The sequence below is a fragment of the Fusarium fujikuroi genome, chromosome FFUJ_chr01 (genome assembly GCF_900079805.1).
Source record: "Fusarium fujikuroi IMI 58289 draft genome, chromosome FFUJ_chr01".
Taxonomy (NCBI): domain Eukaryota; kingdom Fungi; phylum Ascomycota; class Sordariomycetes; order Hypocreales; family Nectriaceae; genus Fusarium; species Fusarium fujikuroi.
The window spans coordinates 37,831-54,273 of NC_036622.1; the positions used below are offsets into that span (position 1 = coordinate 37,831).

Below are 16,443 nucleotides of genomic sequence, written 5' to 3' on the forward strand. Positions count from 1 at the left end.
GAAACCCGCCGACGCTGAGGGCTCGGCATCCACCTTTGGCTCCGATTTTCGGCTACGGTAAAAGAGATATCTGCAAAACAGACGAGAAAATTCGATCATCAAAAAAATAACTACCAGCACTAAGCTTGCACCGGAGGAAGATGCCAACTTTATGGAGAACCAACGAATCCGGCTTGACAGCCGAAGTCGAATTTCCACCTCCCTCCAACACGGATAGACAACAAGCGTTTGGTAACGGACGAAAGTATCTTATACTATTCATCGTCAGCTGGAACTGTCTGATTGTGACGTTCTCAAGTACATCGCTACTTGTAGCCACTCCCGAAATTGCCTCTGACCTCAAAACCACCACAGAAATCATCAATGCCACAAATGCTGGTGTTCTGGTCGCTATGGGATGCTCGTCGATGATATGGTCTCCTTTAGCTGAGTTAATCGGTAGAAGGCACAGCTATAATGCCTCCCTTCTCTTCATGCTGGCCACGTCTATTGGGACTGCTGTGGCAACAAACTTGCCAGGCTTCACGGCGCTCAGAGTCCTTTCAGGCCTTACGGGCACATACTTTATGGTGGCTGGCCAGACTATCATTGCGGACATCTATGAGCCTTTGGTTCGCGGTAGAGCTGTTGGCTTTATGCAAGTTGGAAGTGTCGCAGGATCTGCTATAGGTAAACCGTGCTATAGTGCTCATCAGGATTGAACCTACTAACTGTGTGAGAAGGGCCGTGTATCAGTGGTATAATCATCACTTTTAGCCACTGGCGGAGCATCTATTGGTTGCAGTCTTCAATGGCTGGCCTTGGTCTTATACTCTCTTTCTACTTTATCCCAAATATTGAGAGTGAGGTTGAGCAGCTTCATGGCAAGCTATCAGCATCAGAACGTACTTTATTGGGGGTCCTCAAACGATTCAACCCCAGCAAGATTTTAAAGCAATTCCTCCGGCCACAAGTTTTTCTCGCAGACTTGACATGCGGGTTCCTTGCAATTTCACAGTACGGCCTGCTTACGTGTGTCAGACACGTAATCACTCCCCGATACCATATCGCGACACCTTTGATCAGCGGTCTCTTCTACATTGCGCCGGGAATGGGCTTCGTAGTTGGGAGTGTCCTGGGTGGGCGTATGTCGGATCATGCCGTTAAGCGATACATTGCGAAACGTAAGGGCAGTCGCCTACCCAAAGACAGGCTGAACAGCGGACTGGTCTATTTACTTGCCGTATTACCCATTTCCTTACTTATCTATGGATGGAGTTTGGAAAAGAAATTTGGAGGCTTAGCGTTACCAATCGTTATGGCTTTCTGGATTGGGGTTGGCCTGATGGGGGCTTGGAATGGACTTAATACATATACTGCTGGTTCGTCCCTATCTTCTCATCGGAAACACATATTAACTGGTAATAGAAGTATTTCCTGCTGAACGCTCTGAGGTGGTCTGCAGCAAGTATGTGTTACAGTATGCTTTTGGTGCGACTATATCGGCCACCATCGTTCCTCTGCTCGATGCGACAGGAGTCGGTTGGACATTCACTATTTGTAGGCACTGAATCAAAATTTTAACATTCCAACAGATGCTAATTATGTCATAGGCACGTTTCTTAAGATCTTTGGTGGAATAATAGTTATTTTCCTTGCAAGAATTGTCCCAAATACGGGGGTCTGGGAGCATAAAAGCTAAAGCTGCTGTGTCCAGCCGTTAATCGCTTTCGCAACTGGAAACAGAAGTACTGGCCAAACTGACATTATAAAGGCCACATGTCTTTTGCTGAAGATTCATTGGATTTTGAAGCATGGAAATCGAGCTATTGCTCAATTCTCTTTAAGCAAGCATGCTGCACAGGGCCCACACAAAGCGGCGTTTTAAATCATAAGCTGGCTTGGGTTGTATGAGCTTTCCAATAAATTAGAATTATTATCTATTATCAGCCTACCGTCTTAGGGTGTGAGTTTTCGAATTTCACTTATGAAGCAAGCGTCCCATAATAGTATGGCTGTTAGCATAAAACCGACGGCATTGCCTAATGTTGTTTGCTCGGCTAAATGTTATCTTCCCCATTGAGTATAGACATAGACTCCACAGTTACTCGGTAATATGTAATGTACCGGCCATCTGTTCCGCTGTGCAAGGTTTTGTTTCCCGCCGGTAGAGACAGCCCAACCTACTTAAACTCTCCAGTTGTTTTGTCTAAGCAATAAGCCAGAACTGACAGCCCACATGTCAGCCAACTGTTTTCTTCTAACGGCTTCGATTTCGTCAAAGAAAGGGGATATATGTTCACACCTATCGCTCACTCACCATGTCGCGACCATTAGCCATTGTCAAGGCTATCGACCATCTCGTCCTCACTTGCAAGAACGTGCCTCTCACTGCTGAGTGGTATGCTAAACATCTCGGCATGAAGATAGAGACCTTTACCTCACCTAGCGACCCGTCCTCCACGCCACGAACTGCTTTGAAGTTCGGAACATATAAACTTAACCTCCACCAGCAGGGCAAGGAGTTCGAACCTAAGGCATCTACTGCTCTGCCTGGTACCGCAGACCTCTGCTTTATAGTCGAAGATAATACCGAGCTCCCGCGCTTAATCGAGGGATTTGGGGCTAGAGGTATACAAGTCCTCGAAGGTGGTAAAATTGTTAAAAGAACTGGAGCTCTTGGAAAGATTCAGAGCATATATGTTCGTGATCCAGATGGCAACTTAATTGAGTAAGTAAAGTGCTTCATTATAGTATTTAAATACACCCTTTTTTAAGAAAAAGATTAATACTAAAGACTTTACTTTACTTAGGCTATCTAGTTATACTATATAGGAATTAATATACATAATAAATGTAATAATAAAGTTATTTCTTATCGGGATTCCTCTATCTGATAAGTAATTCGAATTGTTAAATCCGCACTAAGGTGAGGATATCAGCAATATAACCCTTAGGGCTTTATAGCAATAGCCATATCGCCGTCTAGGTTGTTGTCAAACCACTTTTCAATGTAACCCCGGCCTTCCATTAACTTTCTCTTAACATCCGAATAGTTTACTTCTCCCTTGAAAGGGTGTGCTTCCAACGTCTCATAAAACGTCTGGCCCAGTTGCGAGAAGCAGTTGATGATAGTCCCCTAGCCTTGAGAATTGAGTTTGCTTGTTATCTAAGGGCACTGATTTGTATATGGTGTCTATGAGTATAAAGGGACGCTTTTTATTCTTCCAACGATAATAACGTACAGCTGCCGCCGTTGTGACTGCATCGATGGGGCCCACTTAGATCGAGAATACGACACCTTGTAACCAACTTGAAGATCGCGACCTGCGGCAGGGACACGGCGATAAACCCCAGCTTGAAAATCCTCGACTATGGCTTCGGTCCGTTGTTCAAGATTCTCAACCTCCGACCGCAAACGCTTGAGCTTTCCAATCTTTGAATTAGGATTGCACTTGTCTTGAGTCAGCGTTACAGGTACCGCCTGGCCAAGTACGATGCCGTCTGTCTGGTATCTGGTAAGGAAACGACGTCGTAGAGATCGTACCAGTGAGGAGGGTAATGCAGGCCCTTTATGATGCCAAATGAGCCCTCAGACTTAGCTGGCCGTTCGACATGCCCAGAGAGAGTATCGTTCTCCCGTGCGCCGGTCCCATCGCCTCCAATCTCGATAGCCTCGAAACTTATATGCGTGCTTTGCTACAAGCCAAGCCTTGTGAGATTGACCCCCACGTTTCTCCGTTGCCCTGGAAAACAGAAAATTGTTCTCTCCCGGCTTCAAAGAGTTACTACTAGGGCCCCTTCTCCTGGATCTGCCCTGGATTGGCAGAAATATTCGGTTCACTGGTAATCATTATGGCTCTCCCGAGTACCGCTGGCAAGAATCACGGTCTCGTTTTCTACGTCGGAGTATTATCCTTTGCTCTAAATTGCTAGGTATTGATCACGTACCTGAGAAGGATTGAATCATGGTCTTCAACGCGTTTGGCGTGAAAATAAACCTACTTCATCTCATTGCCTCCGACCAATTTATGTTTCGCCAACTTCAGATTGACAAATTGAAACGCCAGCTTTCGAAGGCTGGCTTTCTGTCATTCTGAAACGACCTCAAGTCAGGCAAGGTCAAGATAGCAAATGAGCTGAAGAAGCCGCAATATTCCCAGCTCAACCTTTTGGAATTTTGGGGTTATTCTACCGCATCCGAGACCAATGCAATGAACCACATCGAACTCGACTTCTCTGAGGAGTCGTGTCCATATGACTGTCCTGTGGATGCAAAGTATATCCTGACTGAAGATGAAACCCTGGTGTTTCGCTACATAAGGAAGCTTTTTCGGGATCCAGAATTTGTAAAGCCTAATCAGAGAGACTGGCTAGAGGTACTCTATGATGCCAATGCGGTTGTACAGGACAGGAAACTGGGTCCAGCCTATTGGGCAGATGAACTAGACAAGTTCTTTACTGGTTACTTATCCTCTTCAGCACAGGATTAAGCTACATACTAGCCGGATATTGAATTAATTCTGATATAGAAAGAATAGCAATAGAGCTAAATATTACAGTAATATCTAGCTCCTCGATCTCAATGGTATAAAGGTAATCCTGCTGTCCTTGAAGGGATTTTCCATGACACTTCTATTGCGACTCTCGCACAACATCTACCAAAGCTTTGGCGAATAAGTCTGCATCGCCAGGTCATCTTGCAAAGACATATTTATACTCGTTATCCTTGACAATAAAGCTTCATTAGCTAATTAGAAGTGCTAGAGGCTGCCGTGGGGCAAACGTATGGAGTAAAACTATCGCTTCCCTGAACTGTCTGTTATCATCAGCGAGGCTGTGGCGGACCTGGAACAGTCAGTATACCCACTATACAATCGATCTAGCATTGTGTCTGGCTCGTGTTATACAGTCAGTAGGGTACAGTCTAGGTAGCTGTTTAAAGCACTCAGGGACGTAGAGCCCTTTCTTCTTTCTAAAACAGAGAGTATACATACTGCCTAGACAGTCTGGGTCTGTTCTAACTTCCCGAGGGGCATTGCAGGCGTAAATGAGAGGAGGATAACCGATAGCGATGGTGGTGGACTATCTGTGTAAGCTATGGCTGCTAGCTCTTGTGGCTTCATACCTTCATGGTGGCTGAAATGAATGCTCTTGAAGTACTTTGAGTAGATCTCATTGAAGTGAAAACTGATGAAAAATTAGCTTATTTCTTTTACGTGGAGATACGACCTTTTATGGCCCGAGAATAGAAGTGAATGTGTATTCCAGACAATTACATGACATCGTGAATGATCGAATCTTCTTCAAGCTGAGATAGGGCCGTAGGGCCAAGTAAGGGGACCTCTACTCCAGATCAACAATCTAAGCGACAAATATCTCTTATCAGCTTCTGTAAGTAATTAATCCGCGGGGTCAGTCGCTCCTTCTGAGCTTCATCCAATAAGATATGATCCGATAAGAAGCCGTACATTTACGAATACCTAAACTAGGCCAAACATTAATAACATACTCCCTAATTAGTCTAGACTTGCCCCCGCGGCCCCTTGGCCTCCTCCCAAAACTCCCTCCCACAGAGAATACTTGCTGCTTGCATGATCTCCCGCCTTCCGAGAGAACTCTAGTTTAGAAGCATATGCAAAACCCACACCTATTCCCGCCCCTGCGAGCGGAGCCAATCCCGTTACCGTACCGGCAATGGCAAGCCCAGTTCCCCCAAGAACTCCTAGAAGTGGTAGTAAGTTTCGCTTCATCACGTCGCGTTTGCGTAGTTTTTCTACTATCTCTTGAGTCTCGATGCATTGCTCTTCATTTTCCAGACTGAGCTGTTGAAGTGATTCGTGGAAATCTCGTTCCTCCTCCTCAATCCGTTGACGCTCTTGTTGGGCACTTGCTCTCGTCCTGTGACCAAGTCTTTCTTCGTCATCGAGCTCTTGTCGTCTCAATTGCCAGCTCTGCCGCTCCTCCACCAATAAAGCATCGTTCGCGCTATTATCTTGCAAGAGACGTTGATAATCACGTCTGCCTTTCTCGACGTCTCTAGCCAGTTGCTTTTGCTCAGTGCAAACTTTCTGCAAGACTTTGTTGTAAGCCTTCTCTCTTTCGATAAACACGCTCCGTAAGGAGACGCGCAATTCTTGTTGAGCAAGTTTCATGTCTCGAAGTTGACTCCGAACTTCCAAAAGAGAAGTCGATGCCTCTGACTCATTGCAGGCTCCTTGTTCGAATGACCAAACCTCCTGGGCGCATTTTCTCTCGACTGATGAATACTCCATAAGCAACTCTCGCCCAGCCATGGTTTCTGCTAGGGGTCTATCTTCATCTACCAGCTCCTTTTGGAGTTGGTGAGTCAAGTAGCCCCCCTTTTCGTTCAACGCCAGTAGCTCAATGATTGCTTTTATACCTGTCTCATAGTCGCCTAGCCACCGTCGTGTTTGACTGCCTTGTTGACACAATGCTCCCCAGAACTCTATCGTAGATGAGAGGCGAGTTTCTCGCATTTCGGCCTCACGATAGTCTGGCCCTCTAGTCTTTATTTGATCCCACATAGTAGTGATAAGAAAGACCCGAGATGCTGCGTCGGGACCACAAATCCTTTGTAGCAGGGTGAAGTTCTTCGCGGCTGAACCAGAGACCCGGTTGTCAGAAATGCGATGTAGATATAGTATACCAGCTAATTTCATTCTGTGTTTGTAGATCGTTGATGTGATGTACGAAATTTCCTTGAGAATCTCAAGGTCGGAGCGCCAGGTGTCATTGAACCCTGGCGTATCTACGAGGTAAATCACCCGGTTTTCAACATTCATACTGTAGATTCCGATGCCTTTTGTGTCTTAAAAACTTTTAGTAGAGATTCTATCAGTATGCCGACTCTACTCACAAGACTCCAAGTCATGGCCAATTCCTGCGTCTTCTCCTGTGAGTTTGGAGATAAATGTACTTTTCCCAACACCAGTGATACCCATCACAAGGATGACAGCATCTCCAGCGGAAGGCGAACTGGCTCTTGTTAAATGTGAGGGCCACCACCGAGGTCGCTAACTTACCGTGCCGCAAACGAAAAGTCGTGATTCATACTGCAGGAAATACGATTAGAAGATCTGCATTGAGGCGATATCATCAACCCTTGCGGGGCAACATTTAAACATAAGGGCGAGCTCGGGTGGAACGAACCTTTTTTTTCTTTTAGTAGCCAAAAGGAAATAAAGGGGTAAGCGCACAGCCTAAAAGGGGTTTCTGTCCGGACACGGCGTTTAGCATTTGGGGCTGACACAAAGATTGGGGGCCAGAGGTATAACTTTCAACCTCAAAATAGACATCCATCCATAACGACTGGTCGATGGTTCCCAAAGAGAGGCGCTTCACCTTGTGTTTATTAATAGCTTAACTGGAAGATTGACTTATTATGGAATGCAACACCGTAATGGTTGCTCAGCTGGAGGTCCTTGGGCAAGATAGCAGGGGTTGTCCGAAACCAGGCTGAGAAATCGCTGCTATGAATGGGTTGATTAGCTCTGTATTGCTGACCGAATGAAACATGAATGGAGATAAGCGCCCGAACAGGCAGAAGCCTTTGCAGTAGTATCTAAAATTAGAAGTTTGGCGCGAGCCTTGTTTGCAGTGTTATGGTTATTCACTCCAACTCGTAACACATAAAGGTCGCTCCTCGCTCGTTCTATGTGTACGTGGTTAGTTTCAAAGTATTCCAATAAAGCGACTCTTCTAAATTCTTTTGTCTACACCCTCGTTTTGACATGGTTCAAGCTCATTACCGTGATGCAGAAATGTTCATGGATGCTTCAGCCTCGGCCGGGACATTTCAGCAAACATTTCAGGCCCCATTCAAGCCCAGCTCATCCGATGTTTTTATCGCCCTGATGGGAATGACAGGTGCTGGCAAGAGCACCTTTATTTCGCATTGCACGGAAGAGGAAGTCCGTATCAGTGAGCCAGGTGCTCTCGAGTCCTGTAAGTCAATAGTCTATAGTTAACCATGGCCTCTTAATCTAATTAATAGTCAGGTACACAGGAGGTTCGGGTTCATAAGTGCAAACAGTTCAGTCCGTTTGCCAACGTATATCTCGTGGATACACCTGGCTTTGACGATACTACTCGCAAAGATACCGATATCCTCAAGGAGATTGCAGGTTGGTTAACAGAAACATACCAACAGAAGATCAAGTTACGAGGCATCCTTTATCTGCACCGCATTTCCGACAACCGCATGGGAGGATGTGCACACAAGAATCTCGTCATGTTCAAGCGTCTTTGCGGCCCTGAAGGCATTAAGAATGTAACATTCGTCACAACTCATTGGGAGAAAGTCACCCAGGCCGAAGGCGAAAGACGCGAGTCGACTCTTCAGTCAACCAAAGAGTTCTGGGGTTATTTCGTGGACAAAGGCGCCACTGTTCGCCGGCACGAAAACACTCAAGATTCTGCCCTGTACATTGTGGAGCAGTTTGTGCCCGGCTGGTCGGCCAGAGCACCAGATGAGGTCAACCTCGCTATCCAGTCAGAGATGGTCGACTCTGGAAAAGACCTGAACAATACAGCAGCTGGTCAGGAACTGCAGGATACTCTCTCAAAGGAACGAGAGAAGATGAAGCAAGAAATGGATGCCCGAGATCGAGAAATGAGGGAGGCTCTCAAAGCTCGTGACAAAGAGATGTTCGAATTTCTTCGCGAGGAGCAGGAAAACCAGAGAGTTGAGTTGAGACGTAGGAGCAGAGAAATGGACGAGCTCAAGGTCAGCATGGAAAGGATGCATGCAGAGAGGGTTGGAAAACTTGAGGCTCGACTTCAACAACAACATGAAGAAAATAAGGCGTACCGTGAGAGCGTCCAGCGAAGAGACAAGGAACACACTGCAGAGATGGAGAGGATACAAGCTAAGCATGCTTCTGAAAAGAACCGTCAGGACGATATGTTACAGAGTCTCAAGTCTCAGATCAACGAGCTGAAGCGGCGATCGCCTCAGCCGCAAAACACTCCGCCTCCATTCCCGAACAGTCATACCCAACAGCACAATGGGTATAACAGCCCCTACGATGCACGAAGAAATATCCATACGCAACGACCCACGGAGGATAATTTCCTGAAGTATCGTGGAAGCTACCTCTCCAATTGTTTGACTTGCGGGAAGTACTTTCACAGTCGCGAGAAGCTCTTTCGTCACCTTGAAGCCCAAAATCATGCTCGGGATATAAAGACGGGGCGACCTGAGGGGAGTCCATACCTGCACCAGTCCGGGTACACCAATTAGCACGTGACCTTTGTACTGGGTCCCTATATTACTACAGAATAGAAAAATAAATGATTTGATTCTAATGTAAGGTATACCACGAATCCGGACCAATATTGATCCATGTGTGACCCTAGCATGCCTGGATAAAGTATTGTAAGCTAATTTTCTTTCCCATTCGAAAGCAGGATGGTGCTTACTGCGTCGTTTCTCGATGCATCCGAATTCATGCCTGCTTTTTCACTCGGATAACAGGGTGCAGCAGGACGTTACTGAATATACATAGAGGCTTATGGTGTATCCTCAGCGAAATTGAAACATTGATACGTGATTGGGCAGCTCAATGTTCATTCCCGGTAGGGCTTAGTACTTTTAGACAAGAGCCTATTCTTTTCAGACAGGCCTTAGGTTCAAGAAAATATAAAAGTTAGAAGAGGGTGCCAAAATAAACTCGGGAAAGAGTCCCCTAAGCTTGATTCAAGTTACATAAATCTTTTTGTCATTTAGGATTGAGGTCTTGATTTTACTTTCCTCCCCTAAATAAGTAACCCGTACCTGTGTTCGCCGCCAAAACAATCCGAAAGCCGCCAATCATGCCGTGGAGTCTCATCGCGCGCAAGCCAAGCCCGCTCCAAGAGACTTAGAGCTTCTTTCGCAGATCCAAATGCTTTAAGCGGGCCCAACTTGGAGACAGCCTCGATAAAGATGATCTCGTCCTCTTTCTCTGCCAGGACTCCAGCTATGAAGAATGGCCACATTATGCTGCGCAGGGAGACCTGGCATGCAGGTGATCCAATCAATCTTGCAATGAACTGCACGTGATCTTTCGTTTCAGTCTGCGAAGGTCGACGTCTTTGTTCGACCATAAGAAGGTAGAGTGTTGCTCCGTGTATCCATGCCTCTGCAACCTGATCGGCCGCCAAGTCTCTCTGTGAGTCGACTTGAGTATCCCTTAGGCCAGTTTGGAGCTTCGTCTTAATTTCTGCCAGTATCCCTCGGTCTCCGTCTGCTCTTCCGTGGAAGGCATTGCCTCTGCTAGCTTTTTGTGACGCGTCTATCGACGAGATCTGGCCCAGAACTGCCAGAACCCAGCCCGGACATCCGATGAACTCCTCTGTCTCCAAAGTCGGTACTTCACAGCCGTCACTTGCAGGTTCGTCAGCTATCAGCATTCCATGGTATGGTTGCAGTTTCGGCGGTGTTCCACTCATGACACCTGATATCACGTCTGCGTATATCAAAAAGGCCGAGAAAAACCGAAAGGCATTTTGATCATCGGACCAGGGTCTCATATGTAGGTTCAGGCCATCAAAAATTGAACTCCTGGGTGCCACGGTTTGTAGAAATGCGTCAAGGTTAAACGTCCCATCTGCTTGACGGCGTGTTTCGATAATATCACGGAACAGGCCCAAGGCTGCTGTGAGGTGTAAGTTCCAATCAGCGCCCTGCGCCATGGCCGTGTCGAAGATAAGCTGCTGAATAATGGCTCCTAGTAATCGAGCCTGTTTGAGAGGGTCTTCCTTACCGCATGGCTTTTTATTAAATGCAGCCATTTCGCCCTGGATGATTTTGAGGGAGCAGTTCATATGCAACGCCAGAGTATCCCAGACTTGTTGCTCGCAGGGAGTGCGCAGAGTCTGTCTTGCATCTCGCGCTAGGAGGAGGGTGAAGTAGTATGCACTGATACTGATGACAGGATGATAGATTGCGGGCTGTTCTAGGATAGCTTTGAGTAACCAGGTGCGACCACCAGCGAAAGTCTGTGGGTGATATAGAGGGAAGAGATGAGGAAATACGGTGTCGAGGTAAAGGCTTGTCAGGAAATCATCAGTTTCCTTTTGGTTGGTTGGGTGACCTGCTCTAACAAATGTGGCGGTATCGGCGCTGGACACCCACGTACCGGGTTCTCCAGAGGAGGGGGAAGTATCCTCCGAAGAGGCCTCATGTAGCTCAATTGCTGACGAGCCGTATTCCTGTTGAAGAGATTGAACCTGGACAGCGAAGCCCTTTGCACGGCGAGACGTAGCACCCTGGATGACCTGGGCTTTGACAAATTTCGCCCTTTGCTTTTGCTTATACCCTCCATCCATCCACTGCGGACGTTCAGGACTATAGTGACAGTCGATTGAGAGGTCGCCACAGCCTCTGCAGACGGGCCGAGCCCTGTCACACTTCTTGCGCCGTAAGCGGCAGGTCCAGCAGGCTGGGGCAGGCATTATGCAGCTAATGGGGAGAAATGGAAGCCCGACGGTGCGCTTTTCACCCTATGAGCCAAGTCTTGATGGGTTTCGTGGGTGGAAGCGACGCAAGATTGAGTTGGGGTTGTGATAAATCGAGAGTCTAACTTGGTCTGAGCGAAGCAAATGAAGTTGGAAAAGAACTGGGTCGGCTTCTGGGCGCGCGCTGCCCTAATAGGGAAAGGCGTGTGAGCAATAATTACTCTTGACCAATTACCTGCCTAGCTAGCCACTCTTAGCTGGTCTGAGCCATAGCTTATGATGGAACCGCAACACCTACAGGCAATTCTGATCTCTTGATTTGATATGTGTCATGTTGCATGGTTACCTGAGTCATGCATAGGGATTGTAGACAAATCTGACGTTTCGTCACTGACCAATTCACCGCCAAAACGCCACGATGGACAGAGGTCTGTTTAGAACCTCTCGAGAGGCTATAAATTAAATAGTTATTTATAAGCATAATGTAAGATAATAAAATAGCTTTTGTTATTGGCATAAGGAAAACCCACAAAAAAAAGTGTTTAAAAGGTTTAACAGTCCCTATTTGTGAAATTAAGAGCAAATACATACTAACCTAGCAATCTCTCAGTAATGATTATTTAAGTTACTTAACATAACCAAATTCGACTACCGCGCGATTTCTAAAAAGAAGTTAGTATTATTTGACTGACTTATCTTTACTTCGCACTGGAGACCAATAAGCCTTAAACCCACTTTATCTCTACTCGTGAGGGGTCTCGGGGACCAGATTCTACCCGCCAGCCCGGACAATATCCCTTACACGGGCTCTATGTCACATCTGGAGTCCTATTTAAAGCCTGCTAGAAGACTACAATCTTCGATTAATAACAATTCCTTGTTCTTTAATCACAAGGCATGCATCACGTTAGGGCTCTTTTTTCCAATTGCACCTCTCATCACCAACATTTCACTGAATTTGACGACATTCGCCATGGCCTCTTCCCCCAAGCTTAACGTGGTCGTCGCCGGCGCCTCTGGTGAGACAGGATCGTCCATCATAAAGGCGCTATTGGCCAACCAGGCGCAGTTTCATGTCATCGCATTAGCAAGGCCTGAATCGGCAGGCAAGGACGTATACAAGGCCATGGCTTCTTCAGGCGCTACTATCAAGACGGCCGACTTCCGCGCTGTAGACGCACTTGCAGAACAGCTTGCGGGCGCTGACGTCGTCATCTCGTGCCTAATGCCGATTCAACTGGTAGAATCAGAGACACTTATCGACGCTGCGCATCGCGCTGGCGTTGGCCGCTTTCTGCCCAGCTTCTGGGGACCTGTCATGCCTCCGCGTGGTGTTATGGCTGTTCGTGAAATACGAGAGGACCTTCTGGACCGCTGCAAGCGTCTATATCTACCTTATACTGTTGTCGATGTGGGCATGTGGTACCAGGTCTGCCTACCAGCACCGTATGCTCCACCACCACCCGTTGCCGATGTGTTCATCGGAGATGGCAATGCACCTAGCGCCATAATAGACAAAGACGATATTGGGCCATATGTGGCCCGCATCATCACGGATTCGCGGACCCTAAACCGGTCCGTCTTTGCGTATGGCGAGGTTACCACGCAAAGCACCATCTTAGCCGAGGTTGAGGCTGCAACGGGAAAGAAGGTGCCGTGGGATTCTGTGTCGGCTGCTGAGCTCGAGGCTCGCGTTGCGGAGCATCAGAGCTTAGCGGCAAAAGACCCGAATGATGTAGGGCTGTTGTTGAACCTTGCTGAGGATCAGTATAGGTATAGTCGCTCTGTCAGGCTCGACAACACTCCCGAGCATGCCCAATATCTAGGGTACTTGGACGGCAAGGCTTTATACCCGGATCTCGAGTGCAAGTCGGTGCGTGAATTTGTACGGGAGGTGGTCAGCGGAGAGCGTGACCACCGCATCTATGTTGGCCGGGATCCAGTGGCAGATGCAACGCAGCACAGGACTTAGGCACTCTTGGACCGGAGGGAGACTGAAGGAGCAAGGTATAAAGCCAGTAGTGCTATTCATCATCAGAGAAGTCAACTAGTGGCTGCATGTCAGTAGATGTAGTGAAAAACAGTTCCAGAGAGCTATTTTTTCATGGTGTTTGTTGTTATTAATACATTTCTGATCTTGAACCCAAGCCTAGCTCTACTAGCGGCATCTAAATCTTATTCTTGAATTCAAGACCGTTTGCTTCACGAGTTACACCGTAAACTGCATTAATATTAACCTGATCTCCTGATAACTTCTCTATTGCTATGTGCAGATATATAAGCCTATTCTGATGCTACTCTAATTGTTTCTAGCTACTGTATGAATTAATTGAATAATCTACTATTATGTTCTACTAAGTAGGACCATGGCATTGACTTATCTAACAATAGGTCCTCATCCGATCAAGCTTTGCATTCCTTAGCTCCGTAGTAAGAGCAATTTTTCCGAGGTCCATGTCGGGCTGAACATCCTGTATCTGAACTTTTACCTTCTTTGTTACAAGAAGTCGATCTACTGCACTGGCGCCACTTCCGGTATAGGGAGAATGACCAATAATCTTGATGTAAGGAGAGTCTCGCGTCAGCCCGTCAATGCTTTCGAGGAAGTCAGGAGCCACAATCATCTGACGAATAACAATGTTGGCTATGGTACAAGCCAACAGTATGATTGTTGATATCGCAGAAACGCAGAACCATGAGGCACTCATGGTATACTGCTTTTCAGTGAATTCGGTCCAGGTTGCGGTGGTGTTATGCCAAAAATCGTTACGCCCAGAAAGGGTAGTTCCGTCAGCACCTGTAAGAACAGTGTTGTTGTACGTTGCCATTGAGAACGTGTTCAATGCTGTCGAAAGCCTACCTTCTAAGTATGTTCGGGATATGTTTTTGAAACAGCCTGCAAAATAAGGCCATACGGGATCGTCTATGTTGCTGTACATTCTCAGAGGATCATAGATGAATTTCTCCAGAGAGCTTGGTCTCAAACTCATATACGATGCCGTTGTAAACAGCATTTCGAACAATATCCCTTGGGCAACTGGCGAGTAAGAGAGGTCCGTTATTTTTGAGGAGAACCTTGGCTTTTGCGTCCTGCGGATCTGCGTTGTTCGACATTCCAAATCCCCGAAGTCGCCCGATCTTGTGCAGTTTACGGTAGCGTCGACATTTGAGGTACTAACGTTGCACACGCGGAGCATGAGGATTTCCCGACCCCGGCCCGTCGGACAGGTGCCTCCAACAACCATTTGCAGGTATGATTCGGGCTCGAGTTGGTTTCCACTTGGGTATAAATGACGCCAGGTGAGGTTGTCGTTAACGAGGTCCAACCACATATTTGGTGTGGTCCCAAGGTCACCATAGGAGTTTAACGGCCCTTTCTGAGAAGGCAGTGACCCGTAAGATATTGAAGTCATTCTATGCCAAAGAACTTTTGGTTTTTCTCCAGAACCTTGGAGTGGTAACCAAGGACGACCGTCAAATTCCTCACCGCACTTGAGGATCTGATATCGGGACTGCAATACCATACTAGAATTACCCTCCCGAGAAAAAGACCCCCCACGAATGGGAACACCAATAAAGGAAGAGTATGACACAATTTGATTTGACGGCACCGGCGTCCATGCCGTTGGATTTCCATCGTCGTAGTCTGGGAGATACTCCATAAATGGAATACGGACATTCCGCTATTGATCTTGTTGGCCCAGACGAACTGCCCGAGGCGTGCCTCCTAGCTTTTTGACAACGTTTTCAAACTGGGGGCTTGACATGTTGGCATGTGAAAGCAATATCTCGGATGCAGATAATGCAGCGAGGACTGTCCTTCGAAATGCGCCGATCCTCTCCATTGTCAAAGTGCCACCATTAAACGCGTTTGTATCTCCTTCAAAGAGTGGCGATGAGTAGTCATTGGTGGCCTTTAGAGGTATCTGCGAGAAGTAATGCGCAGCAGGGATGCTTAAAGTCTGCGTATTCGTATGCGAACCGAGCGATCGAACGACTGCCTGTCCGCCTAAAGGGCTTAAACACCATAATGCTGCAATAGAGAGTGTCCATATGCGAATAATCCTCAAAGTGAAAAGACTTTTCAGTGTTGATACTGTAGTCTGGCCAGTCAATAGAACCTCCAATGAGCCAAGGCTCGTTCCTCGTTCAGCGCTAAACAAAGCAAGAGTCTTGAGGAAAGGCCCAATAACCGCTGCGAATGAGATAGGCCAGAGAGTTGCAGCCAGCTGTAGGGCCTCAAGAGTATCCTCACCGAAGGAGCTTTTCTTCTTATTATGAAGTGAGGCTACGATTCCCAGAAGAACTAGAGCTGCGGTCAGTGGTGCTGTTTGGAGAAAGCGTTCGAAGACTGCTTCCTACCAATGTATGTGAGGGGAACAACCAGAAGCAATGCAGGTGTGCCAATTCTCAATATTCGAGGAGGCGAAGCCTGCCCAAGGGGTAGATAAGCTGTCCGGGTGCCGCCAGCGCCCGTCCCAGTGGCTCCTTCTGACGCTGTGTAAACCTCCATCAATGCCGTCTTTTCGGCAATCTCTGGTTTTGTTTCGGCATCTCCCTGCGCGGATGAATCGACATCTAAATGTGCGCTGCTTGTTGTAATTGGAGTGGTCATAGCAGCAGGTGACGTCTTTAGGTAAAATATCGTTGCGAGCTGGATGTGTTATCTGCAGTGGAGACTTTTGGCTGAGAGCTTAAGTCAGAAGAGAGAACTTGGAAGTAAAGGAAAGAGGGGGACGAACTCTTGTTAACCAGGGTGTTTATAACGGCTAAATTCGAAACAACCCTCAATTAAATATTTGCTGTTGGCTGTTCAGCTCATGCATGCCAAGACTGTTGGTTGGACTTTTTGTCTGTGCAGATTGTTGTTAACCTAAAATCCCTGTTATGCATTAATTATACAGAGTAATTAGCTAAGCAACGGTATAACAAATATATTTAAAATAGCTAATAGAAGACTATCATAATTAATAATTAAGCGTTATCATAGAGTACTTATAG

The 16,443-nt window shown here is 46.9% G+C and overlaps 7 protein-coding genes; 4 read left to right on the top strand and 3 right to left on the bottom strand.

Moving 5' to 3' along the window:
• Positions 1-140: 140 nt before the first annotated feature.
• On the top strand, positions 141-1,681 carry FFUJ_02076 (related to MFS transporter; the record flags this gene model as incomplete). XM_023571084.1 has 4 exons in its annotated part: positions 141-669; positions 723-1,361; positions 1,408-1,539; positions 1,593-1,681. 4 exons carry the CDS (start codon positions 141-143, stop codon positions 1,679-1,681), a joined length of 1,389 nt encoding a protein of 462 aa, XP_023423529.1.
• A 619-nt stretch (positions 1,682-2,300) lies between these two features.
• On the top strand, positions 2,301-2,714 carry FFUJ_02075 (related to Virulence protein STM3117; the record flags this gene model as incomplete). The annotated part of the gene is made up of 1 exon (XM_023572195.1): positions 2,301-2,714. One exon carries the CDS (start codon positions 2,301-2,303, stop codon positions 2,712-2,714), a length of 414 nt encoding a protein of 137 aa, XP_023423530.1.
• A 2,784-nt stretch (positions 2,715-5,498) lies between these two features.
• On the bottom strand, positions 5,499-7,054 carry FFUJ_02074 (uncharacterized protein; the record flags this gene model as incomplete). XM_023573117.1 has 3 exons in its annotated part: positions 5,499-6,811; positions 6,860-6,984; positions 7,026-7,054. The coding sequence occupies 3 exons, from the start codon at positions 7,052-7,054 to the stop codon at positions 5,499-5,501; spliced, it is 1,467 nt and encodes a 488-aa protein (XP_023423531.1).
• Positions 7,055-7,763: 709 nt separating this feature from the next.
• FFUJ_02073 (uncharacterized protein) lies at positions 7,764-9,244 on the top strand (the record flags this gene model as incomplete). XM_023573228.1 has 2 exons in its annotated part: positions 7,764-7,947; positions 8,001-9,244. 2 exons carry the CDS (start codon positions 7,764-7,766, stop codon positions 9,242-9,244), a joined length of 1,428 nt encoding a protein of 475 aa, XP_023423532.1.
• A 515-nt stretch (positions 9,245-9,759) lies between these two features.
• FFUJ_02072 (related to C6 zink-finger protein PRO1A) lies at positions 9,760-11,439 on the bottom strand (the record flags this gene model as incomplete). Its single annotated transcript, XM_023573339.1, has 1 exon — positions 9,760-11,439. The coding sequence occupies one exon, from the start codon at positions 11,437-11,439 to the stop codon at positions 9,760-9,762; it is 1,680 nt and encodes a 559-aa protein (XP_023423533.1).
• Positions 11,440-12,415: 976 nt separating this feature from the next.
• On the top strand, positions 12,416-13,414 carry FFUJ_02071 (P3-like isoflavone reductase; the record flags this gene model as incomplete). Its single annotated transcript, XM_023573450.1, has 1 exon — positions 12,416-13,414. The coding sequence occupies one exon, from the start codon at positions 12,416-12,418 to the stop codon at positions 13,412-13,414; it is 999 nt and encodes a 332-aa protein (XP_023423534.1).
• Positions 13,415-13,823: 409 nt separating this feature from the next.
• Positions 13,824-16,057, bottom strand: FFUJ_02070 (uncharacterized protein; the record flags this gene model as incomplete). XM_023573561.1 has 3 exons in its annotated part: positions 13,824-15,125; positions 15,153-15,748; positions 15,805-16,057. 3 exons carry the CDS (start codon positions 16,055-16,057, stop codon positions 13,824-13,826), a joined length of 2,151 nt encoding a protein of 716 aa, XP_023423535.1.
• Positions 16,058-16,443: the final 386 nt, after the last annotated feature.